We start from the raw sequence: 26,679 nt of genomic DNA on the forward strand, positions 1-26,679 counted from the left end.
CGTTGTGCAATGACTCAGCACCTTTCTACTTCACCTCCTGCAACATCTACAGACCATCAACTTTCCTGCATCTGTGACTAACCTTAAGTTTGAAATCCCTGGTAAAATAACTAAACTAACAAAAGCTCTATTCTGGAAGAAAATAGATATTTTAATTGTGTGGGAACAGATTAATTTAACCACCAATGTGCCAGTTAAATATGCATGCTTTGTGTGGCAATAAATGAGCTATTAGCGTGTGTTGACCACATGATCATGTGTTTTCAAATTCAAGTTAGTTTTTGTAGCCTTTAAAATACATGAACTAAAAAAAATCTTACATATATGCGCCACCGTCCCACTTGAACCATTCAAAGACTTCCTTATTTGAAGAGGTCAGGATGAGTTCCACCAATGGTTTTTCCCAGGGGACCATCCCAGGGAAAAAAACCCATAATAATTAATAATTATTCATTTGAGTTAAAATGTAAAGAACTGACGTTGAACGGTGGTCATGTCAGATTACCTGATGGTGATAATTTACTGTTTATAATTTTAATAATTAAGACAAAATCAGTTTAATCTATAGTGTAGGCCTCATCTATTGGAAAGTTTGTTTTGATTTCCACTGTAAACACTCATTTTATTGACATTGTCAAAAAAGTTTTCCCATAGCATTATGGCGTAGAAGTGTTTTTACTGCATTCTTATGCTGATTTCTTGTGTTTATTCACCAGACACAGAGAACAGTGATTTGGTTGATGCCAGTATTTTATTGACATTTTAAATATGTATATATATATATATTTGCACTTTACATTTAGGGATGCACCCAAATGAAAATAAAAGGGTTTTGGCTCTAAACCAGAAATCCATTTTTGGGCCATTTTTGGCTGAAAGTTTTCCGTGCCTCACGAGTTCTAAATGTACATTTGTCCACATGGTGCACACAGACTGTGGTGTGGAAGTGTCGCGTTCCTCATGGAGATGTTAAACCATGGAACCATGGGTGGTGCTGCAGGTTCTTTAACAACCGTCGATAGGTGGGCTCTTCCTCCAGGCAAACACTCAAAAAGTCATTTCCTTCTGCAGAGAACAATAAGAGGAGGAATTTTTTTTTTTTTTTTTTACCTTGTCTGCACATGCTGTCGAAGGTTAACACTACAAGAAGTGCAATCTTTTAACAGCAATGCATATTTTATTATTGCAATTAAATAAATTTATTTATTTCATTGCATAATTGTGACCGTCACCAGCCCTCCCTAGGGAAGGGTAAGAAAAACTTTATTAAAGGGAGGATGTAAAAAAGAGAGAGGGCAGTGTTACACCAAGGTGAGGGGTTGGAGGGGGGTGGGGAAGTTAACAGGGAAGAGGGATACAAGATAGGATATAGAATGGGTGGGGAGTAGTTGTTAGGTTTTAAGTGATGCGATGTGAAATTGTGGTTGTGTATATTGTGCTTATTGTTGTGTTGTCAAGCCAGTTTGGTGACCAGTGTGCGGTTTAGGAATAATGGTGGTGGCTGTGAACAGAGGAAGAGGTGAGTGGAAATTCCATAAAACAGGTATTTGGGAACAACGTGTCTAAGGTTGAGCCCAGTATGAGTGTTATCCCACAGCCCAAGGCCAGTGCATCCATGACAAATGTATTTCCAAGAACCGCCACTGCAAAACCCAAGAGCCACCCCCGGGCCCGAAGAAGCAGTCAGGCCAGCAGCAAGTGCAGGCAGCCTAAGGGCCCCCGGCGACCACCCCACGGCCAAGCAGCCCCCCGAACGCCCCCAAGATCCCAAGCCGAGAGGCAGCCATCGCCCCCCCCCATACACACCCGAGAAAGCCCCAAGGAGCCAAGGACCCAGCGCACCACGCCACCGATCCCACCCCCAACCCCCAGACCCCCCACCCCATGTATTTTTACTCTAAGCAGTGGCCCGGCCACCAACAGAGGAGCCAGGCCCCCACCGGAGAGGCCCAAATATGTGAACCAACCCACCACCCTGTTATGGTGCCTCTCCATTCCCCAATGGAGAGGCACTTCCCTATCCCCTGTGTGAATGTGTGTGTTTAGTGAATGTATGGGGTGTAATTAAAAGAAGGGGGAAGGAGGGGAGCGGTGCTCCCCATCCTGCCTCTGTGGATATATGTGTATGTGGTGTAATAGGCCGGAGGGTGTAGGTCAGTACACCCTCCGGGGGGTGGCATGTTGAGGTGCGATTAAAATTGGAGGGATTAGTATGGTAACTAGAGGTGGGAGTGCCGCCCCCTCGCCACTACATAGTGACACAGGTGGCGGCCCCCTCCACCCCCAGTCCCACCATCCAGCCCCCCAAGGGTTGGGTATGGGTGTGTGGTGCAATCTGTGAATGAGCCAGACCAGCTGGGAGTGAGGTGAAGTGTACATGTAGGAGGCCTGTCTGGTGTGAGCCGGGCCCGTCCGCATGGCGGGCCACGCGAGAGGGTAGATGGTGCAGACGGGCAAGCGGCACTGCGGGCCCCGGAGCAGCAAGGCCGGAGACCCCCCCCACGGCACCCCCCCAGACCGCGACGGCCCCGCGGAGCACGGCGGCACCCCCCACCCCCGGGCGCATCCAGGCACCAACCCCATCCCCCGGTGCTCCAGGGGGCGACCCCCGCCGCACGCCGGCCCAGAGCGACGCCCCCCCCGCCGCCAAGGAGGGCGGCCGAGCAGGGGGGAGGCCCGTGCCCGCACCAGGGCCAGCACAGGCCCACCCGGCGCCACGATATAACACTCTCCACCGGGAGGCGGCCCCGGCCCCCCCGACGAAAGAGGACACCATTCACCGCCAAGCAGGGCCACCCCGCCAGCCACGGACCGGCAAGCCCGAGTACCGAAGCACCCCCAGCCCGGTACCGCCATCCCACACCAACGGCGCCAGTAGAGCCCCCCCCCCCCCACGGAGGCGATCCCCGACGACCCACGCACCGGCGCGAGACACCCCCCCGACGCCAGCACACCCCGGACGACAGCGGGCCCCAGGCCACCAGCCCCGCCCCGCCCAAGGCTGCGCAGCGCCGCCACGCGCCGCGGCCGGTCCCCGGGCAGATGACAGGAGAGCACGCCCCCGGACACCCAGACCACGGATCCACCCCCGTGACGCCCCCGCCCCGGAATGGCGCCCACGGCGCCCGGTGCACCCAGCCAGCAGACCAGCCAATCCCGACGCGGATCCACCAGGCCAAGAGCCACGCGCCGCGCCCCCGCACACCCACCCAACACGACCCCCGGGGAGGCCCCATAGCACCCCCCACCCCTAGCCGTAACGGCCACACCCCGGCCATTGCGGTCAAACAAAAGCCCCGGAGGGGTCCCCGCCTGGCTCGTCGCGCAAGCGACATCCCTGGCGAGGGCGAGGAGGAATTTAGAACAGTGAAGAAAAATGACTGTCAAATATTCAAACATGCAGCAAATAAACAAACTCATTATTCAATTAAAGGAGTTGCTATTGATAATATGACCACAGGGGTTGCACTAGTATAATAAGATTATTTATTTTCCTATCATATGCCGCAGGTTTAATAATATCATAGTGTATTTTCATTTATTGGCGCAACAACAAGGGTAAAACGTGTTGAATTGTCATTATTTAGTGCTTAATAAACCATTATTTAAACTGGTTTGAACTAGGGTTTGTGATATGGACCAAAAACTTGTATCTCAACTCAATAAAGTCTGATCAGAAAGACAATTCAGGGTTAAATTATCTGATGCAAAATGCTACAGAGACATTTAATAACAACCAGCTGATCGATATGTTCCACTTCAGTCTGTTTCTCCTCTAAGGGACAGCACGTTTGAGTGAGTTCTGTAGATGAAGGTCTGGGTTAGAACACACTGAGTGATCATCTAACTGAGCTTTATATGTTCTGAGAAGTAGAGAACGAAACCACTCCTAAAACTCCTAAAACCACTATTTAACACAAAATAGGATGTAAAATACAAATATATTGTTATAGGAAATATCGTCATTTTCTATTTCACCAAAATAGAAAACTGGATACATCTTTAATCGCGATATATTTCCCAGAACTAGTTTGAATTACTGTGATTAAAGTGTGTGCGTTCGTGTGTATGCGTGTGTGTGTGCGTGTGACTTACCATGTGAAAGCTCTTCCCTCATAGCATGAGTGTTTTTCCTGACTAGATAAGAGAGAAGGTGCCCGATCTGCCTCACGGTGGTTTGTTGTGCCTCGTACTCAATCTCAACAAATTGTAGTAATTCTAAAATAATAAAAAAGGAATTAAAAAGCGGTCAAAACGAGAGTCAAAGAGAAAAATAATATATGTTAAGGTTTCGTTGATTATTTTTATCTCCAAAGAAGTCAGGAGACAAAATCCTGAATATGATATTTAAAAAAAAAACAAAATGAACTTGATGGAATTATTAGAGGAAAATACTGGATTTAAAGATGAATTATTGGAGGAAAATAATGGATTTGAAGATGTGTGAACCTAGAAAAGAATTGAAGACAAACCAATGGAGGAGTCATAGAGAGTGTCTGAAATTAACTGAGCACAGCCAAAGTCAATGATTTTCACAGATGGTCCTTCATCATTGATTGAAACCAAGATGTTTTCAGTTCTTATGTCGTTGTGCAACACCCCGTTGTGGTGCATGATGATGGCAGCATTGAGGACTTGTTTAATGATGCTCTGGAACAGAAAGAAACACAAGGGTTAGGACAGGGTGGCACATTTATTGTTCTGGGAACAAATCTGGACGAGTTTGACCTTCAGTGGGCCACAGATTACAGGTTGGAAAATGTGCAATTTACACATGACTTTGCACTAGTTTCCACTTACGTATAAATGATATGTAAAGTATGTAAAACACCAACAATATCCTTAATCTAAATTTCTAAATGTCCTCCATTTTTTTTTAACCATTTTTTATCTAATTTGTAGATATTTTGCAGCATTTTGGAGAAAAAAAAATTGTAGTTATTTCAAAAAATTTGAGATTAAAAATGCCATCATGCGATATAAACTAAGCCCTGATAATATTGTGAAATTAGCTTAAATTTATGAGATTGAAGGGGCAGAGATATTTACAACAGAATTCGTTTTTAGTAATTTACACAATAATTAATGTTTTCTCTGTCATTCTTACTTATCCTGCGGGCCAAATAGAATGCTTTAAAGGGCCTGATTTGGCCCTCGGGCCTGGAGTTGGACACATGTGTTAGGGGCAGTGAGGGGAGTGGTTCTTACCTTGACTTCATGTTCCAGCATTGGTCGGGTTGATGATGTGATAAAGTCATAGAGACTCTTGGCATTCACAGGATTTTCCATGATTATCAACACCTCATCCTCAAGCACAAGAACGTCCTCAAAGCCAATGATGGCGGGGTTCGGCAGGCTGTCTATGCCACGCTTACCGGCCGCCATCTGCATCAGCAGCACCTCCAAAATCTCCGAATCACCTTGACCCTGGAACGTTAGAAAACAAAGAGCTCACATTTCTACAACCATCCCCAAACCTGGAAATGTGAATGTTTGCCAACATTGATGAGAATACTCACAGACACTGACGTGTTCGCCGCAAGCCCTCTGGGAATGTGCTTTATAGCAACCTGCAAGACATAAAAATCAGCATTTAATGACAGCGTTGATGCTTTTTAAAAGCTGGAGTCAGTGTGAGTGTCTAAACTTACAAGTTTGAAGTCAGACAGACGAACAGCCTCGAAAACGTCCCCAAATGTACCGCGACCAAGGATCTCCCGCTCCATATAAGTGGTTTCAAAGATCTCTGTCAACACACAAACACACACATTGGTTAGAAAAAAAAAAAAAACAATTCACACGTTCAGGCATAAACACACACAAAAACACTCGAGGTCCAGGGGCCAAATCTGGCCTTTTAGATCATCTAATGTGGCCCAAGGAGAAATGAACAGAATCACAAAAAACATGAATCGATGTGGAGATTATTACCTCATTTAGTTATAGATATCTCTGTCCTTTTAAAGGGGACATATCATGGTTTTAAATCCTTCCTTTTTACATATAAATCATTCAGTTGTGGTCTATATAAAGTGGAACTGTAATGCTTGGGTCTGAATTCCTCATTATTATAGCTCCACCCCTTTTCTACCCCTTTTCTGATGTGCTTCTGAGAGCAACTCGTTTTGGTGCGGTCTCTTTAAATGCAAAAGAGACACTCCATATCCCGCCCCCTCTTCAGGTGACACTCGGTTCAACTCCACCCTGCTCGGCCATTTTTGTAGTTTGATAGAAGAGATACGGTTATGTAGCGGCGCATAAACTTTTTATTCAGAGGTTATTTACACAATGTCAACAATGTTAGACTTGTCCATCCAGCCTTACATGTTCGAGCCAGAGTCGGACCCAGCGGAGCAGATGAAAATGAAGATGATGAACCTGCAGAGCCCTAACAAGTGAGCTAACGCAAGCACCGAGCTAACGCTAGCGCCAAGCTAACGTCACGAAATGCATTTTAATACAGTCTTTTCAAAGACAAAAACGGCAAAATGAAATGACTAATGAAAACTTTAGACCTAAATTAAATCACGTAGGCCATATCATCAAGGATTTGATACGAGCACACAGGGCTAACATATGAAGTCTGAAGACGTTGCAACTGCTAATGCTAACAAAACAATGACAGGGACGTCTTATCATCACACTTTTTAGCATTCTTTACAGCTTACCGAAGTGCTCTGTTCGTCGTCTCCAAAGATAGAAGGAATTGAACCCTCAATCAGGCAAAGTCTTTCGGCAAATCCTTCTTTATACTGGCGGAGGTTGCAGAAGCAGTCATCCTTGAAGTGCTTCACGCACACAGAAATGATCTTACCCACAGATGTGGGTACATTTCCGTGAAAAACAAAACTCAACCAGGCACTTTGAAAAGGTTCTGATGCTGGGAGACGGTGTAATGAAGCGTGTGGGTTACTACATCCAACAACCGAACATTTTGACTTATCCTCTCGTAACTTTGGCATCCTTGAGCTTGGACTACAAAATAAAAGTGAGAAATAAAAATGGCGGATTGCTCGAATTGTTGGACCTGGAGTTGATGCACTAATTTGGCAGTTCCGCTGCAAATACTGTGATGTAATAGTTCAAAAAACGTAATAGAGAATAGAAAAATTGAAACAGATTGAAAAATATGAGCAAAACAGAATATAAAGATATCTACGGAGCACCTGAAGAGACTAATTTGATTTTTTCTGTACTTCTAAGCACTCTAAATATACAACAAATTGCATTCAAGGGCTAAAAAAGTGGATTTAGCATGATATGTCCCCTTTAAAGGATCCTCCACTGTTTTTACAAATTTGGCCTAAAATATTCTAAATGTCCGTATTAGTAGATCTATGTCTAATAAAACACATTATTATGAACCATATTAGTTTAAAATCCTTTCAAAAATGGGACTACTTTACAGTTTTAGAGTCTGTATTCCTCCATTTTGAAATCACGTGATTGATGATGTCACACTGCCTGTAAACATCCTATGGTTTTTTATTGGAGTGAAGCATTCAGCCTGATTTTTAGATCATTTAGTAACTTTTTAGATCATTTAAAAGCTTTTTCAGACACAATAACAACTTGTGCTGCTTTAAGTTGATCTAAGTCTAAACATCTGTAACTTCTAATATTTCTCAGATTGTGTTGATGACTTGATGAACCATCAAAGATCAGTCTTTTATCTGCAGCCCTGATTTGTGATGTATATTAAACAGAGAAAATACAGAATAGTAATTATCATTGACTCCAGACGAGGAGTGTTTACCTTGGTTTCTGATGAAAGTTTCTCTACTGGTCGTTGTTTCCTTTGGAAGGGGGAGTGGTGAATAATCAGGTAGGAGTTCCACCTGAGGACCAGACTCCAACACAGGACAGTGAGCTGGTTTCACGTTGTCATGTGAGTTTGTGGGACTGAGAGCAAACACATCATCCAGTGAATCAGTGCTGTCGATGTCTTCAGAGTTCCCATGTAATTGGGGAGGTGAAATCCTTCTTTTAGCTTTCAGGCTTTTCCTTGGTTTTTGCTGCTGAAGGTTGATTGGTGATTGATCCTGAAGCTCCTCCTCAACCTTCACTTTCTTACTATTTGGCATGAGAACATTGTGTTCTCTAGCCTTTCTTTTGTGGACCATTCCGGTCTGTAGCTCGTCCTCATCCTCTGTCTCCACCTCCACCATGTCCAGGGCATCACTGCATGGGACCTTAACAACAAAGTAATGAGTGTTGTTGTCTTGCAGATGCAGATACTCCAGATGTTGGTCCTCAGAGCTCTCAGGGTTTATCAGAGGACCCGCACTAGTCCAGGCTTTTCTGGGGCCCATGTCCGCTTCCACCACCACTGCTAGGTAGCTCGACAAGGGCACGATTGGTTCTTCTGAAAAGAACAAGACCAATATGTTAGTGCATAAGTGTCAAACTCAAATGCCGTGTAATTTTAATGATAGTGGTCAATGAAAATCACATTGTTTTGGTTAATTAATAAAGCAATGTTGTTTCAATATATTTCAGGCTTATACAGGATTTTATTGAGCAATAGTACTGTTAGTTTGTGGTGAATTTGTCCAAAAATTGGGATCATTTCCCAATTTTTCTAAATTTAATTGTCAAATCTTTCCAAGTACCCCAAGTAATTTGCTCCTGTACCTCTAGGGGTACACGTACCCTTGTTTGGGAACCACTGGTGTAAATAACCAATTAATTCAGTTTTAAATTGTTGTTGAAATTTTTTTTCCATAATCCTGCAATTTTTCTCAAGTGATTCCACAAAATATCATCAAACTATGAAAACTTGTCAAAAAAATTCGACCAAAAAACACATTTAAGTATCTGTCACTTAATGTTTATGAATTCATATATATTTTGTACAGTCACTGTGTTTTATGGCACTTAAAATATTTACATTTATTTTTGCAGGGTCATTAAAAATGACCTTTTAAAAATCTAAATTACACAGAAACTGTTTTTTTTTTTCTCTATGTTTTAACTTAATTTAATTTATATATCAACTGATGTAATCACCTTTGTATTTCTCAGAGATTAAGGCCTGTACTCTCCTGATGATCTGTCCTTGTTCAGACATCATGTTTCCAGTCTGGCTTCAGTGAATTTGTACTGATGAAAGCAGTTGAACATTAAACTATGACATGATAAAAGGCGGCGAGGTTCTATTCAGCAGCCAATCAGATTGAAGGATAGTTCCACAGACGTAACTGGTCTTCTGATTGGCTGATAGGTCTGCTGACGCGAGTGCGAGCTCAGAGTCCTTCAATTTGTGATCTGTAAAGGAATTTTGACAGAGGATTATTCAAAAAGTACACAGTAATGGTACTCAATATTATTCATGCAAGTAGTTTTTTTTATTTTCCGTCAAAGTTGGGTGAAATATTCTTAAATGTTTTTTTTTTTCTCTCTTCCAGCAGCTCTTCAGGGCGGTCTCATTGTGATTACCGTAAGTGTTGGTATATTCGCGCACAAGAAAACAACGTGCGGCTGATTTGACCAGGCAAACACGAACCACGGCTGGTTTGACCTCAGTCATTTCAATGTTTAGCCTCCCTGACTGAAACTAACTAACCATTGGATGAAACCACAGACAGTTCAAAAGTAAAATCACCTGTGATTGGACAGAAAGTCCCTCACTCATTGGTCACCGTTGGGACATATTGTCATATGCCCCTCCCATTTTTATTATAATAATAATACAAATAATAATAATTATAATATTAATACTATTTTTTATTATTGATATTAATATTTAGTGAGAACTACACATCACAATAGCAGTTTATTGAGAATAAGAGAGACAGGAGGAACATATTGAAAGTAGAGCTTAATTAAAATAAATAAAATAAAAAAAACTTTACACAGTGTTCTCCTTGTCCTGGTCACACACTAAAACTTTAACTCTTGTGCCTCTTGGCTGCTTCAGGGTTATAAAAAGATGGAACAGGTCTTTTGGAGGGTGTCCCATAATGCAGCCTTTTGTGGTGGGTTGCTTGATATTTGGGGTCATTTTTCAGTCTTTTCTGTAATGTTGAACACAGAGCAGAAAGCTCCAGGCTTCTGAAGGATGGAGGCCAAACTTTGCACCCAGCTTCCCCATCACATGTGCCATCCTCCTCATCAGACATCATTTCCAGAAGTCCATCTCTTCCTTGGCTAAAACATCTGTCCTCGCTCCCAGCAGCTGGAAACACAAGCAGTAGAATTAGTGATGTTCTATGGCAGTGGTTCCCTAACTTTTCAGTCCCGTACCCCTTCAGACATTTAACTTGAAGCTATGCACCCCAACTCCTGCACACTTCAAAAACAGAATAATGTAATGCTGGGTTTTTCAACCTTGGGGTCGTGACCCAATGCAGGGTCTCCTGGAATTCAAATTGGGTCCCCTGAAATGTCTAATAATTTAGATTAATAAACACTGATTAAAATTCTATTTTTTAAATGTTTTAATATTTTTCAAATCATTACAGCACACACACAAAATAATTTTAAACAATTGTATTCTATTTCACTTTCTCAAATATAAATCTAGTTAAAATAAAATGCAGCATGAAAATATCTGAGCTGGTGCATCTTCTCACTTTGTGACTAAATTAATCCTGGCAACAACAAACATTATCAAAAACTAATTTTAGTCTCTGGAGATGCCAAAAATGTGTGATTAAAATGGGGTCATGACCCAAAAAAGTTGGGAGCCACTGATGTAATGTCACATACAATGTAGCCCTACAGTAAAATTTGTCAATGAATTGCACCTATACTGTTGAGGAATAATACATTATAATAAAAAATAATAATAATCTACAACCATGGGTAGCCTTAATGTGTAATTTTTGGCAATGCATGGAGGCTCCTGACTGTTGGTCCATTTATATTCGAGTTTCCAATTGACAATTTACGTACCCCTAGGGGTACTGTACCTCACTTTGGGAACCTAGGTTCAATGTTGTTAACACAACAAATTATTATGTGTGTGTGTGTGTGTGTCAGCCATTTTCTTTTGTTTTTCCCTCCAAAATTTCACATAATAAACCACATAATGTACAAAAATAATAAACATAGATTAAGCTCTACTTTGCTCTCTGCACATGCTCTGTGCAATGCCTGTTCTGTTATCCTTAAAAATCCTACCCTCTCCTGTCAGCACCGTCCCACTTGAACCATTCGAAGACTTCCTTATTGGTAGTCACGGTACTTCGGAGGATTGTTTCTCATCCTTCTACCTAGACTTTGCTAGGTTCTGTCGGATCCACGAGAATCTCCCTGAACACCCTTGAAGCTGTTCTCAACGAACACGCAAAGTGGGTTTCAGACTTGTGTGCTTCCAAGTCTATCACTTTGAAGAGGTCAGGATGAGTTCCACCGATGGTTTTTCCCAGGGGACCATCCCAGAGAAAAAAAAAACATAATAATTAATAATTATTAATTCGAGTTAAAATGGAAAGAACTGATGTTGACCGGTGGTCATGGCGGCTGGGGGTAAGTCAGAGCAGCTCTGTTGACAGGTAGTTGGGTATCTCAAGAACGGTGACGACACCTCGGTGATGACACTATGTTCTAAAAATAACAGAATAAAATCGGCTGTGATGTCTGTGCACTAGCCAGTTGAAGTTTTGGCTGAACCGAAACGGTCGAAACCAGATTGTCGCCAGGGGACACAGCCCATTGGTTTATAACCTGTGGTCTACCACTGTTGTCGACTGTGGTCTACCACTGCCATGAACTTTGGTGATTAAAGTTCGAATGAGAACCAACAAAGACAGACACGAGTTGTGATGTCTGTGTGATGCCTGACTCGCCTTTTTGAAGGGCTGAAACCAAAGATCCAAACAACTAAAAATGTTGCATTGTGAATGAAATGGTAATCACAGGAAATGACATTTTTACTTTTGTATCTGTCAGAGGAAAGGCTGTGGTTGACTACATTCTGACACCAAATGGAGACTTAAATACATGTGTGGAATTTAAAGTGCTCACTCCTTTGGCTTTAGTAGAACAAAACGGGTAACAGGTGATTGACCTGATAGATGACAAAAGCAGGCTCCCTGGCCACACAGGTGTAAGGTGTACAAAATATGAAGCTGGGAATGCTCACCTGGATCACATATAGTATGTTTTAGAACATGTGCTCTTCAAGGTCTTTTTAGGGCATAGCATTGAGTTGAAAATTAGTTAAAAGGTCCAAGGCACTCTGTTTGAAAGTTAAGCCTTTTTATTACGCCAACGCGTTTCGACTCCTAGGAGTCTTCCTCAGGGCTTTGTATCAAACACCGCAGGTGTAAAGTGTACTTTATTGTCCCCATAGGGAAATTTGTCCTCTTTAACTGACCCATCCTTTAATGCCACTAGATCCTATGTCAGGAGCAGTGTCAGGACCCATCCCCTGATGTTTATGCTAGGCTTGGTCAGGACTACCAGAGCTGAAGAATTTCACCTATGGTGCATGTTATTGTGTGGTGGGGAAAACCCACCCAGACACATGGAGAAACATGCAAACTCCTCACAATACATATATATGAAGGACATATTTGCAAAAATGGAGGAGGAAAAAATTATACTGACGCCCCAGGGAGTGAGTGACGTGCGCGCCTACAAATACAGTTTTATATTATTAATAATAATTTTAATTCAAATCACATGACCATTGCACTAAACTGCTAATCAATTGGCTGCAACACCTGTAGCTTTTATAAAAAGGAACGCACTCACAATGCGTAAAGACGCACAGTGGCGTATCAGGCACTGCTGGAGGACGAGGTGCCAGCTGAAGTGTGCTTACATAGGTAGACTTTTATAAATGAGGCCCCAGAGCACAGTCTAAACTGCCAAGATTCTATCTTTTGTTCTTCTTATTTTTCTTGTTCCGAGGAGGAAATCCTACTTTCCTTACGTGAAAAATCAGGAGAGTTTAGCACAAAGGTCCAATCTAATGTCAGATTACATGATGGTGATAATTTACTGTTTTTAATTTGAATAATTGAGACAATATTTTATTTTGTTTTTTATTTATTCAGTTTTTTTCCGACATGGTTACATTCACTTTTTTTTACATTTTTTTTTGTTTTTTTTTTGTACAATGCCGAAAAAGGAGACGAGAGAAGAAGTTTGCTTATCTTGGTCCCGTCCCCTGTTTTGTACACCGAAAATTTACATCAAAGCTTGTCTCTCTGGTCAAACATTCTTAGGTTGTTCTGAACAGTCCTTTTTTGTGTAGGATTTATTCTCATCTGTATTCAGTGGTCTTTTTTTTTATTCCTCCTCCTCTCTATCGTTTTTTTCGTGTCAGCCTTGTTCCCTGCCAGACGTTGTTTGCATTCCTCCAGTTCAAGAAAAGTTCATCTTCTTTCGAAGTTGTTCGAAAGGTTTTTCCCTCTCCATCCATGACGTCACCACTCGGGAATGTCTCTTTTGGACACACAAGTTTGCAGCTTGTTTTGTCTCTACATCAAGGTTATTCCAGCTTTTGTTAGTTCTATTGGCAGTGTTGTATTTTCCACTGTTAGATTAAACCCTTTCTTGTATAAACACATTACTATGTCTTAGTTCATAAGCAAGGTAGTAATGTAATCTTTAATCACCCCACCACCTAGCAATTGAAATGAATAAGTGACAGACCTTTATTACTCTTGGTTTTCCACATTGAATTCAGTGTCAGTGAAATAATCACAGTCTGAGTTTTGTTTCCAGTGTTTATATAGATTTGGGTCCAAGTCCGTGGTTTCCATCAGTAATGTTGTTGTTTAGGTGGATCCTTCGTATTTTCCCAAGTCTTCCATCGTTTTGATGAATATTGGTTTTCCGTTCTCTTCTCCCAGTGGTGTGATGTAAATCCTGCAGTTTCTCGTCCAAGCCTTTAGAATCTTTCCTCCTTTTTCTATTTGGCATGCCTTCCATGCAATGCTTGCGTTTCTTTTTTATCAAGTTTTCATTAATAAACACCTTCGTTTCCTTCAGTTTTTTGCCTTGCTTCAGTAGTTCTTTAAATTTCACATTCGTGAATGTGATTTTTACAGCTTTGTTATCATTTCTCTTTGGCAGGAGATGGCAGGAGTTGATGTTGTCAGGGTTCAGGACAATGTCCTTCGACTCCAAGTAGTCAATGACCTGTTGTTCAATCGATTTTGTTTTTTCGTCACTCGCGTAACTCCTGGATATTATCTTTAGGCCTGTGATGATGACATCTTTCTCTCTTTCCTTTTGTTCCAGCTCTTCAACCCTCGCGTTAAACAGTTTTATCTTTTCAGCATTCCTCTCATTCTGTTGTTTGAGTACCTTTGCTTCACTTTGAAGGTTTTCCAGTGATTTTTCCAGCGTCTTTTCCAACGACTTTATCTCGGCAGATAGACTGTCTTTGAGGTTTCGTAGACCCTCGCGTATCATCTCCTTGACCTCTTCCAAACCCGGATCAGGTTCTGGAGGGCCTCCATGCGGTTTCTTAACCATTTTTCTTTTCGTCTTGGGCCCAATTTTTCAGGCTGTTCAGCTGTAGCTGTAGCCAGCTGTAGCCAAGGTCGTGTTATCGGAGCGAGTGAAAACACGTCTGCTCTCTCCAAAAGACCAGAGAAGAGTGTGAGACCAGAGAAGAGTGTGATCAGTTTAATCTATAGTGTATTCCTCATCTATTGGAAAGTTTGTTTTGATTTCCACTGTAAACACTTTTTGACATTGTCAAAAAAGTTTTCTCATAGCATTTTGGGAGGTGGAGTTACATACAGTAGACAGATGAGTAGAAGTGTTTTTACTGTATTCTTACGCTGATTTCTTGTGTTTATTCACCAGACACAGAGAACAGTGATTTGGTTGATACCAGTATTTTATTTGCATTTTAGATATATATATATATATATATATTTACAGTTTAAATTTAGGGATGCACCCAAATGAAAATAAAAGTGTTTTGGCTGAAACCAGAAATCCATTTTTTTGGCTGAAAGTTTTCTGTGCATCACGAGTTCTAAATGTACATTTGTCCACATGGTGCACACAGACTGTGATGTGGAAGTGTAGCGTTCCTCATGGAGATGTTAAACCATCTAACCATGGGTGGTGCTGCAGGTTCTTTAACAACCGTCGATAGGTGGGATCTACCTCCAGGCAACAACTCACAAAATGATTTCTTTCTGCAGAGAACAATAAGAGGAGGAATTTAGAACAGTGAAGAAAAATGACTGTCAAATATTCAAACATGCAGCAAATAAACAAACTCATTATTCAATTAAAGGAGTTGCTATTGATAATATGACCACAGGGGTCGCACTAGTATAATAAGACTGTTATTTATTTTCCTACCATATGACACAGGTTTATTAATATCACAACAAAGGTAAAACATGATGAATCATCATTATTTTGTGCTTATTAAATCATTATTTAACTGGTTAGAACAAGGGCTGGTGATATGGACCAAAAACAACTCAATAAAGTCTGATCAGAAAGACAATTCAAAGTTAAATTATCTGATGCAAAATGCTACAGAGACATTTATTAACCAGCTGATGTTTGTGTGTGTGTGTGTGTGTGTGTGTGAGACTTACCATGTGAAATGTTTTCCCTTATAGCATAATTGTTTTTGTTGACTAGATAAGAGAGAAGGTACCCGATCTGCCTCACGGTGGTTTGTTGTGCCTCGTACTCAATGTCAGCAAATTGTAGTGAATCTAAAATAATAAAAAATAGGAAATAAAAAGCGTTCAAAACGAGAGTCATGGGATGATGGATAAATGCAATATTTATATGTGAAATACGATTTTAAGAACGCTCGGATTGGACCAAACGTGGTATCAACGGAAAGGTCTGTTCCCCCCCCCGAGTCCGAACATGTGCTTGGTTTCCGGGTAAGGTCCGAACTGTAGCCGTTAAAGCCGAAACGCACAATTGTCAGGCCGAAAAAAGTTTTAATTTTGTGTAAAATGTGGTATCAGCCGACAGGTTTTATTCCCCCGAGTCTGAATATGTGCTCGTTTTTTGGTTTGAAGGGGGCACGCTGGAGGCCCCGGAAGGTCGGTGGTTTAACACTATGGAACTGCAAATTGCACGGCCTGGGGTGGGGGTGGGGGCTTAAAGGTCAGAGGGAGATAAACATCAACAAGCTCGGTCGGTCTGTTGATATTTCCAACCTAGCAGCGTTTGTAATTTTAGCCCAGAGATTTTCAGTGTTTTAATAGTGTTTATATTATTAATACTATAGTGCAGTGCCCGTAGGAAGTATGTCTTGCTATAGAAAAGAGGGAGGTTAAGTAACTTTTTCATGGATGCTTTACATGGAAGCTGACCTTGTAAACACTTAATTCCTAATACAAATTCAATTCTGAATTAAACACACACACGCAATTTTTTATTAGGCCCGAGCGCCACAAGCTGACAAAGGGCCTCTTGCTCTCATAGTGGCCACACTACGAGGAAAGGGGCGGAGCCTATGCGAACGCCACGTGCTCGTCAGTGACCAGGGACTCTTGTCATGTTGTAGGCATGCCCCCGCGATTTCTGAAAATGTATATAATGGTATTCAAAAAGAGGGAAACATTGTTATTGTGCTGGAATATAATTCTCTTTTTTTCTTTCGCATCTCTCTAATTTCTGGCTATTTACGATTTTAGAAATACTAAAATTTGACGCGCCCCAAGTACGCCAAAAATGCATTACGAGATAGGAATTGTCAAAAAAATTAATTATTCGTAGAATTGACACAGAAGTAGACCATGACAAGACAAGTAAATATATTATTATGACCATGCCATAAAACACACAGTATTTCCAGAATCTTGAATTGAAAATCGATCAAGTTGTATTTTAACGCACTTTTCCTTGGGCGTTTCACTGACGGGGTTCAAAATCGCTGGAGAAGTGGAACACAAAAGCTAATAATAATAAAAATTAGAAATAAAAAATTGATATCCGGCACCAGTGTATCAATAACGTACCGCAAGACAAAATATAGCATATATCGTTGTATCAATATTTTGGCACACCCCTGAGTGGATGTATGCAAGATTTGCATACATCTACATGAGATAAAATACTAAATATACCTCCAACAAAGCTTGTAAAGGCTGTAGTGCTTTTGTGAATCCTGTTAAAGTAATAAATATTTGTGTATTGTATATTGTCACTTACATATACTGCAGTCAGTAATTTTTTACATTTTAAAATAAATAGACTCTTTTTTACACAAACATGTATATCAAACTAAAATGATAAAGCTGTCCGAACAACATTTCAGTTTCAACAATTAATTTGTAACTTCACAAAACGAGAACTTGACAGTCACTATATTTGTACACTTCCTCCTGTAGCACCACCCCCATCTGTTGGCCTCCTCCCTGTGAGGTGTGCTTGCTGAGGGCTGGGGGTCAAGGCCCAGCGATGCTCTGGAAGATAAGTGTCAGCTCTAACCCACGGCTACACCTGTAGGTCACCGTGGGGGGATGCTAATCCCTCCTCTGTCTGCTAATGCTGATGATCAGCATCTGAGACCCTCTCCCCTGGGAGTGTGTTTAGTGTGTACGCGTGCATGTGAGTGCGCGTGTGTGTGTTTGGTTTCAGGGGCTGACAGATGAGGCAACAGGGGGCCCAGCAACCTGTGTTTGTGTGTGCGTGAGTTTGAGATCATGTGTGTGCGAGTGTGAGACATAATGCATGTGGGGGGATGGGAAAACAACCAATTGTGAGTGTTTATGTACATCTATGCAAGTACAAGCGAGGTCCGTGGAAGGTAACTGGTCCAGTTTTTTCATGGCTTTCAGCTTCAGGAGTGCATGGCCCTGGATGATCAGATCATAGTCTGAATGATCTGTCAGATGTTTGCATGGAGCAGACAAGTGGAGAAGTGGCAGGAGCAGGTGGTCTGTGACTCTCCATCCTGTCAGAGCCACAGACAGATGTGACTGACTGCAAACACCCCCGCACAGGCTTTTCCTGCGCTGCTCCTTCTCTTCACTATTTCCCAATTGAAAATGTAAGCACATTTGAATCAGAGCTCTTTTATATATTAAAAGTATCACTTGATTAGCAAAAAAGATTTTGAGGAAGACATTTTAAAGAAGTGATATGTAATGTCAGCGGCCACTCAATGGCTACGTTTACATGAGAGCTTTAATTCCCCTTTAATTCAGAATAAAAGTGAAATCCTCTTTAAATTAACCTTGTAAACACCTAATTCCGAAAGAAAATGGCCATTCTGAATTAAAGTTAAAACCAAATTATGTGGCTAGTTTATTCTGATTTTAATTCTGAATGAAATAATTCCACGATCTTGTAAATGTTTAATTCGGCTTTAAATTAAGAAAGTATCTATTTGTACAGTTGCTCTACGGACAACCCCCAGTGCTATTAGTACGGTTACCGAAGTACACGTACGTAGCATCTTAGGGTTAGGGTTAGGTTATTACCTTATATCGCAACAATTTTTAGGGTTTGGGTTAGGTTTAGGGTTTGGTTTAGTCTTAGTCACGTGACCTAAACTGCCCAATGTGGGGCGCTGCGTACAGATATATGTGTCGGTATATTGATACGGCAACCGTATGGATAACCACTGCCTTAAATTAATTACGGTCGTTCTGCGCATGCTCGTCCTGTTGCGATGGTGTGCTGGTGACGACATAATTCAAGATGGCCACCCAAATTAAGCGAGACTATTTATTTAATAAGAGCCTTAGAAGACATTGACATAATGAAAAGAGTGGATGGAAGGAAGCATAAACATGCAGACATTAACGTGGCCACACGGACTTATTACACACACACACACACATGGACATCAGCAAATGAAAGCCTTGCACCAGACCACATAGCTTCACTAGTAACTGCCGGCTTTGATTGGCCAAAGTACGGTACTCTGTCTCCCTTCTCCTGCTCAGCTGACGAAGGTGAAATGTGAAACCGTACGTTATTTTTGTGCTGCTGCTTCAAAACTACAATCAAAATAAAAGTGAAAATAGTTCTTATCATGTGGTTTTCTATGTTGTAGCTGAAAAGAAAAGGTTTGTGTGTTTTTTTTCCAATAGACGGGATACGTCACGTTTGCGCCTTGTCCTATCAGAACCCTTCCCAACCCCCAGACCTAGAGCAGAATTCAATAAAGGCGAATACATGTGTTTCCATGTAAACCTTAATTCGGAATTACTATTTCCATGTAAACAATAAATTCTGAATTTAAAAGCATCATGTAACCGCAGCCATTGCTGTACAGTTTCTTACGACTTCACTAGATTACTCTCACACAGAATTTGGTTTGGTTCATTGCAGTTTCTATAGCAGCTCATATGGAGTCATGCTGTACTGTATTTTTTGGCCTGTGATTGTTTGGGACAAGCTTTAGTTGTCCCACTGCTACGACCCCCTGCACAGCCGCACAATGAGTCAGTCCTTAAAGACATGTCTGTCTAATTAGGCCGACGCCTGAAAGAAGCAGGACTGTTGTCCTCGAGGACTGGGAATTTTGTACCCCTGAAATAAAAGATGACGGATAGTGAACCAAGGCATTATTGTATTAAAACAAGACTTTTAGAGGTGACCGACGAAAAAACAATAATAGAAGTAGTCATTGCAAATCGCACTGTAATGAATTGCAATCAATCACAACTTGTTTATTTGTTAACAACACACTGTTGAGTCGATCACAGTTTGATTATGAAAAGAAGACAAACTTAGAATGAAAACTTATACTTAGTACATCTTTGCACTCTCACTTGCATGTTCAAGCGCACTGTTACTAGTTGGTTTCCCTGTCTTGCATGGTACATTTTTAAATAAAGCTCTGAAAAAGCTTTTTCAAATTTTTTGCTCAAAGTTTTTGCTTCAGTGGTAAAATAATGGAAAGTTGGTGCAGAAGCACATTCTGATTTTAAAGTTAAATGTGTAAACAAAAGCGGAACTTAACTAATGATGCCTCTCTTCATGGTTCAGCGTCACTGGGGGTCTGCAGGTGTCTGTCTCTTAAAGCTCTTAAAGGGCGCAAGGTGGGGGGGGGGGGGGATTGGGGGAGACACCCTGGACAGGATGCCAGTCCATCACAAAGCAAAATAAAAGTCAATTTGCACACCCTAACGCTAAAACCTTTATTGCTTTGAGAGCACTGCTGACTACTGTGCTATAAAGCAATAAACTGCATTGTTTGACAAAATGCTGGGGAGACAAACAAACAAAACCCAAATCTGTATTAGATGTGCGCAATATAAGAGGTTTAACCACTGTAAAGCAAAAACCCACAAAAGCTGGTTGATTTCTGTTGTTTAAAATACATTTTAAAGTGCCTAAATGTTTGTATTTAACTTGAAACAGAAGAGCTAAAAGGACTAATCCTAACCCTAATCCTCAACAGATGAAAAACAGTAGTACAGATTTCTACAACCACATTACAGCATTGGAAAAAACCCCAAAACAAAACAAAACAAAAAAAAAAAAACGACTTGCTGAGAAAGTCACTGAGATTTCTGCTGTTTTAAAGCAAGTCCAGGTAATAAAAGCCCCAGCCACAAACATCACACAGCTCGCAGTAACAGGATGTAAAAAAGAACTGACAGCCTCATAGGTTTGGACTCCTTCTCTGACAGTCGCAGTGGAAATCCCTCTCGCTGTGATGTAACACCCATTTATCTTACCTTAGCTCCTAATTTGAGTGAAGCTAACTTCACTGAGCACAGTTGATACTTTTAACAGCCACTCTGCATGTCTGCTGAAGTGTATTAGAGTCAAGTATTTACAGATGTATTTTTTTTTTAAATGCTGGGAGGGGAAACGATGGGGAGGAGGAAACGTTGGTACAAGGAAGTGAGAAGAACAGGGACACATGATGAGGTGCAGAGTTGGAAAAAATTTGATTGGGTCTGTCCTCAGGCTGCCCGACTCTGCACATGCACACTTACACACCCTGGTGAAAAATAATTGTGTTCAGTGTTCTAAAATTCAACATACTTCTGTGTACTTGAAGCCACACTAATCATCAATATACTTCAAGTGTGTCTATGATTAGTTCACTTAAAGCATGCTACTTTGGAACTACTAAATATATTTTAATTGTAATGAAATCACAACGAATGTTCAACTTGAAGTGTTCTTAGTAGGCTTTAAGTTAATGACTTTAAATGTGCTAATTCATGCTAACTTAGTAAATTAATAAATAGGTTCCAAATACATTTCTCAGATGTCACTTAAAATACGTTCAGACCTAATATCAGAGTATTGATATTAAAATGTGTACTTCTGAAATATGCTCTCAGTGTATGATAGAATGACAATTTTAAGAATACATTTTAAAGGATGTAAAAAAAAAAAAAAAAATGTGTAAAAGGTACGCTTTGAAAATTACACAGTACCCTTAGCAAAAAGTAGTTTATTCAAGTGTACTACAAGTATACTTTTTTTATACTAAAACTGAGGCAGTTTACTTGAAGTTTACTTTTTATACACTATATTTTATATACTTAAGAAAAGTATAGTGAAGTATACTTAGATTATACTGAAAAGCATAAAGAATAGTCTACATTAATACTTAATACTAAACCTCATACTTATTCTTAGTTCATAAAAGTATACTCTAAGTATACTTTTATGAACTAAGAAGTATATACTTAGTACACTAGTAGTCTATAGATGAGTATACGTGTATACCTAAAGTATACTTTTATAAACTTAAATGTTCCAATTTAGTCCAAAGAAGTATTAAATTAGTATACTTTCTAGTACGCAGCAAGTACATGGTCCATAGTATACTTTGTATACTCAAGCATATTTAATAAAATGAAGTTCAAGTATACTACTTTTTTGCTAAGGGTATTAATAGTAAAATATATTTTAATAGAGTACAATTGTTTTTAAGTGTGTTAAAAGTGTTTCTGTGAAAGTCTTGGCAATGTTGTTATACTTTTTATATATTTACAAAAAGTACAGTTTGTGTAAGTACATTTAATTAATATACAGTATAAGTAATATACTTAAAATGCAATAAAGTACTATGGGCACACATATGCATGAACACACTCACAAACTAAAAAATATATATCAATAAAATAAATACTGGTATATCAGTTAATCTTATTTCACCCCAATCACTAAACACACATTCATATTTCAGGGTTGATTTCCAGTAATTGATTCTAACCACACTGAGCACAGAAAGTGTTTACTCTCTTTATTAAGGCGCTGGATAAGTTGAGTGCAGAAGTTAAGTGTACTACAGTCTATGGCAGAAGAATAAACATTTTCCCTTATAGCCCCAGGACCCACTTTTCATCTGTCAAGCATCTTTTAATAATTAATCTGTTTAATACACACACACACACAGCATCTGCTGGGTATATCTCCCATCCTCCCATTCTAACTGACTAGCACAGCTGCCAATGTTTGTGTGTACTGTACAGGTCTGGAATACGATAAGATGTGTTTTCCTCCTTTGTGATACACAGACAGACAACGCTGCTTTATGCATGCATCGACTTGTACATGCACACACTCCTACAAGCTAGTTAATGCGTTGGGGTTGAAACCTTGGCCATGGACCTACTTTTCCTATGTATTCCTCTTTGGTGATGGGGGCCAAATGGGGAATGTGTAAATTAAATACTATTTCTTTTTCCGGCAGCAGAGAGAAATGATGCCAGATTAAGCCCATGAATATATACATGGACCAGGGCTGACCTGTCTCCAGACGCCTGATTTCCCTGGAGGGGTGCTGACATGGCGAGGGGCTTCAGGAGTGTGTGGTTGTACTAGTGTGTATGTGTGTGTGTTTAATCATGCGTGTGTGTGTGTGTGTTGCACAGAGCACCTCAGACAGAAGTGAGGAGATCTCACAGGTCCAAATTGAGCTTAATCTCATTCCTCATTGTTTGGGAACAGGAATGAAATTGCACAATTGCACTTTAATCGACGATCGAACACTCAACGTCCCCTCCTCCTCCTCCCCTTTTCCTAACTCCTCCAGATTTTCATTCCTGCTATTTTCAATCTCTCTTTTTCCCTCCGTTCACGTCTTTGGTCCTAAATTCTTTACATGGTCCGGTGGGCATGATTGCCTGTTTTTGCCTGCGTTTGGTCTGCTCGTCTTTTTTTGTTCCAATGGAAGCATCTAATAATGTCTGCTCAAGTAATCAGGAGGTTAATGTGGTTAGGATAAGGGCAATCATAAACCAATAAAAGCCATCCGGATGCCCTTCTTCTCTTTCATTCCATGTATAATCCTGGTAGAGGGTGATTTTCGGGAATCCTGCGTTACATCCCTTGCAATGGAGCGCATCTCCATCATAAGCAGGAAGGATTCATTCAGTCCCCCTCGGGTTTGATTACACAGACGGTCATTTGTGCCACACAGGTGTGTCTGATTATCAGAGATAGAAAAAGAAAAAAAAACTTTAGTTGGCTTAATATCAGCATAAGAGAAGAATTTGGCGTTCTGTGAGGGCAGACGGAGAATCGTACTCTCCATCCTTGATTAGATCCAGCAATTTAGCTTTTTTAGTTAGATATCTCCCTGAAATGTTGCCATAAAAACAAAAAATCAAACAAACCACAGTCTCCAGGAGAAACTACTTATGTTGTAAGCGTAACAATCCCAAGAATACTACAATGATTTAGTGGATTAATGATATCCATGACAGTAACCACAAAGTAAACTTTCAAAGTGGTTAAAAGTAGCTCAGCATATTGTCTAAAGCCACATGTGGCCCCTGGTTTACTTTTGTGCAGCCCACAAAGGTACAAAATAAATAAATAAGAAATACACAAAACAACAAATAATAAACCCAAACTTTCAGTATACTAAAAGAAAACCAAAATACACAAAACAAGAGACAAAAAAAACACAAATTACAAAAAAAACGCACAAGAGCATAACAGAATACACAACGGCAGCAAAAACACAAAAAATGAATACAAAACATACCAAAAATTTTGAAAAATACACAAAATGCCTCAAAAAAAAAAATACACAAAATGGCAGAACAAACACACAAAATGAGAACAAAAAAAATTACAAAAAAGACGGGAAAATATATACAGAATGTGGCCCTCGGATCACACAAAAGGACGACAGGAATGCACGAAAGAAAAAAAAAAATACACAAAACTAAAAAGGGTGACAGAGATACACAAAAAGAACAAAATCATGCAAGAACTTAACAATAACACACAAGAGAAGAGCAAAAACACAAAACAGAAAAAAAAATACACAAAATGACTTAAAAAAATATACAAAATGACTGAAAAACACACAAAATGGCAACAAAAAATTCACAAAAATGACAAGAAAATATACAAAATGTTGCCTGCTGGATTAGAAAAACACCATTTTTGTGGCCCCCACTGCAATAAAAGTACCCATGTCTAGTCTAAACTCATGAATTTATACATTTATAATAGAAATTGAAAAAAAAACAACTTGGCAAGGCAATAAAAGCATTATATATGTATGCATATATCTGCAACTCCAAATTGGAGTCATTTTACTGTCTTTGTGGTCATATACATTTAAAACAATGCAATCATAGAACAGTTATTATACAACACATTCCTTTCTGCGCTGTTAATGATCTCACGTCGACGAAGAAATGTATGCAACTATAATGAAAGGGAAAGTGTGTGGAAGGAAAGATCTGCCCCTGTTACATATTTAGAGGGAAAAGCACAGGTACGGTACTTGAGCCATGTAAAATGTGTTGATTTGTTGCTCAAGGTGTCGGAACAAAACAATGCAACAAAGGTTCCCAGGGTGTCGTATCTGGGGTGGATGTACTCATTATGGCCCATAATAAAGGGCCTTGCTTACTGCTGTGCATCTACTCAGCAACACGGACGACCTTTGCACACGCACACACACACTCAGTCGTACACGTATATACACACACACACACACACACAGGCCAGGCCGCTGCCAGCCTGTCAAGTCCGAAAATAATTAGGCATCAGAATGAGTTTCCTTGTTTTTTTTTTTTCTTGGCCTCTCCTTGTTCGTTTTATTCATGTGCTGGAACTCGAGAGACTAGCTAATGCAGTTAACACGCTCTCATCATGAATTTTTATCACACCATTACATGGGTACATTACAGAAGCAGGGGAGCAGGGGCTACAGGGATGCCATCAACATAGTTAAGAAACACACACACTCACACACACGCACACACACACACACACACACACACACGCACGCACGCACGCACGCACGCACACACCAATGTGTATAAAACCAAATACAGTAATCTTATTTGTTGCATGTATTTTTGTAATCCTATGTAAAATTTTAAAAAATCACATTATCAGTGAAGGCCGTAAGTATAGTTTTGTTTGTTTTTTCCTCTTGAGCTGATTTGATTTATTTATTTTTGAACATGTAAAAACAAAAACAATACATCTAAAATCAAAGGAATGTCATCAAATAAGTTCATTTCCAAAACAAGTCAAAAACACAATGTAAGATTATTTCAATATAACATATAAAAATTCAAAAAACGAGAATGAAGAATTTAATCCTACCCCTCTTTTAACCAATATAACCAATTTATCTATGAGCTACTTATATATACATACACCTACATGCATCCATACATATATATATATATATATATATACAGATATACACACATATATATACAGATATGCACCTTTACATACATATATATACAGATATACACCTTTACATACATAAATACATACACACATATATATATACAGACAGATATACACCTATACACCCATATACCCATACATACATCCATGCACACACGCACACACACGCACACACAAACACAAATGCAATAATAATTAGATTAATAATACAGTTGGAGACCTCACTTATATTGTACATAGAACAACATTTCTATACATTCCTATACCCATACCAAAGATACCATATCTTTTAAATTTTATTATTTATTATTACATTTTATTATTTATTATTACATATTTGCTGCGTTTTACTTTTTTTCCGTCTCTTCTTCTTTGATCAAAAGCCTTGTGTCATTCCACCCACGTCGGTTTTCACTCATCACTTTCGTTCTAATGATTTTTTTTTTTTTTCTTTTGAAAACCAAAACATCCGACAGAAGCTCACAATGTTTTGATTGATCAGCGTAAATTACCTGTTAATTTCATGCACCGCTGCCTTCATGAACAGCAGTGTACCTTTCCCGGTCTAATCATGTGTCAATAAATGACAAGATTACGCTTGTGTGGGAGTGTGTGTCTGCTATCTGCTTCTCGATGTAAAACGAGTTTTCCACTCCTGATCGGCTCACGCTCAATTACCCCAAGTCTCCTGAGGCTTATAGGGAAGGCAAACATACGTCGGATGGGCCTGATTTAGTTCTCAGTCCCTCAGCAGCTCAACATTAAGGCATGTATGTTTGCAGAAGTGCAAAGATACTGATATATCCTGCTCACTGTTACTTGATTGAAATTGTACTCAAGTACAAGTAAGTCATAAAATACCCAACTACAAGTAAAAAGTAGCGCAATTAAATAGTACTTAAAGGAAAAGTTACTAGTTACTTTCTTCCCCAATGTTTATTTTTGGTAATAAATCTTGCCACAATTCCCTTGCATACAGTAAAGTAAGTAAAGGAAGAGACAAAACCTTGCACAATAAAAAAAATTATTAAAAGGTTTGTCAAAATGTACAATTATTTTTTTAAACAAAATAACACCAATGAATTTAATTCTAAATAAAACAAAATTTTCATTTTAAATGCCGTGCATCAC

The 26,679-nt window shown here is 39.9% G+C and overlaps 1 protein-coding gene across 1 annotated transcript; it reads right to left on the bottom strand.

Annotated features, from left to right (window-relative positions):
• Positions 1-749: 749 nt before the first annotated feature.
• LOC114455514 (serine/threonine-protein kinase pim-1-like) lies at positions 750-9,108 on the bottom strand. Its single transcript, XM_028436816.1, has 8 exons — positions 9,010-9,108; positions 7,757-8,365; positions 5,652-5,746; positions 5,520-5,570; positions 5,209-5,427; positions 4,473-4,650; positions 4,096-4,218; positions 750-1,065 (listed from the first exon to the last, which is right to left on the bottom strand). Exons 1-8 carry the CDS (start codon positions 9,071-9,073, stop codon positions 959-961), a joined length of 1,446 nt encoding a protein of 481 aa, XP_028292617.1. The 5' UTR covers positions 9,074-9,108; the 3' UTR covers positions 750-958.
• Positions 9,109-26,679: the final 17,571 nt, after the last annotated feature.

The sequence above is a fragment of the Gouania willdenowi genome, chromosome 21 (assembly GCF_900634775.1).
Source record: "Gouania willdenowi chromosome 21, fGouWil2.1, whole genome shotgun sequence".
Lineage (NCBI taxonomy): Eukaryota > Metazoa > Chordata > Actinopteri > Blenniiformes > Gobiesocidae > Gouania > Gouania willdenowi.

What these genes read in the sequence shown, in the direction of transcription:
- LOC114455514 (XM_028436816.1), bottom strand. Translation starts at nt 9,073, where the DNA reads ATGATGTCTGAACAAGGACAGATCATCAGGAGAGTACAGGCCTTAATC. An exon ending in GTCTGTCTGACTTCAAACTT is followed by an intron (nt 5,571 to 5,651) that starts GTAAGTTTAGAC and finishes TATGTCTTGCAG; the next exon opens with GTTGCTATAAAGCACATTCC. An exon ending in GAGGGAAGAGCTTTCACATG is followed by an intron (nt 1,066 to 4,095) that starts GTAAGTCACACG and finishes TGTTCTCTGCAG; the next exon opens with AAGGAAATGACTTTTTGAGT.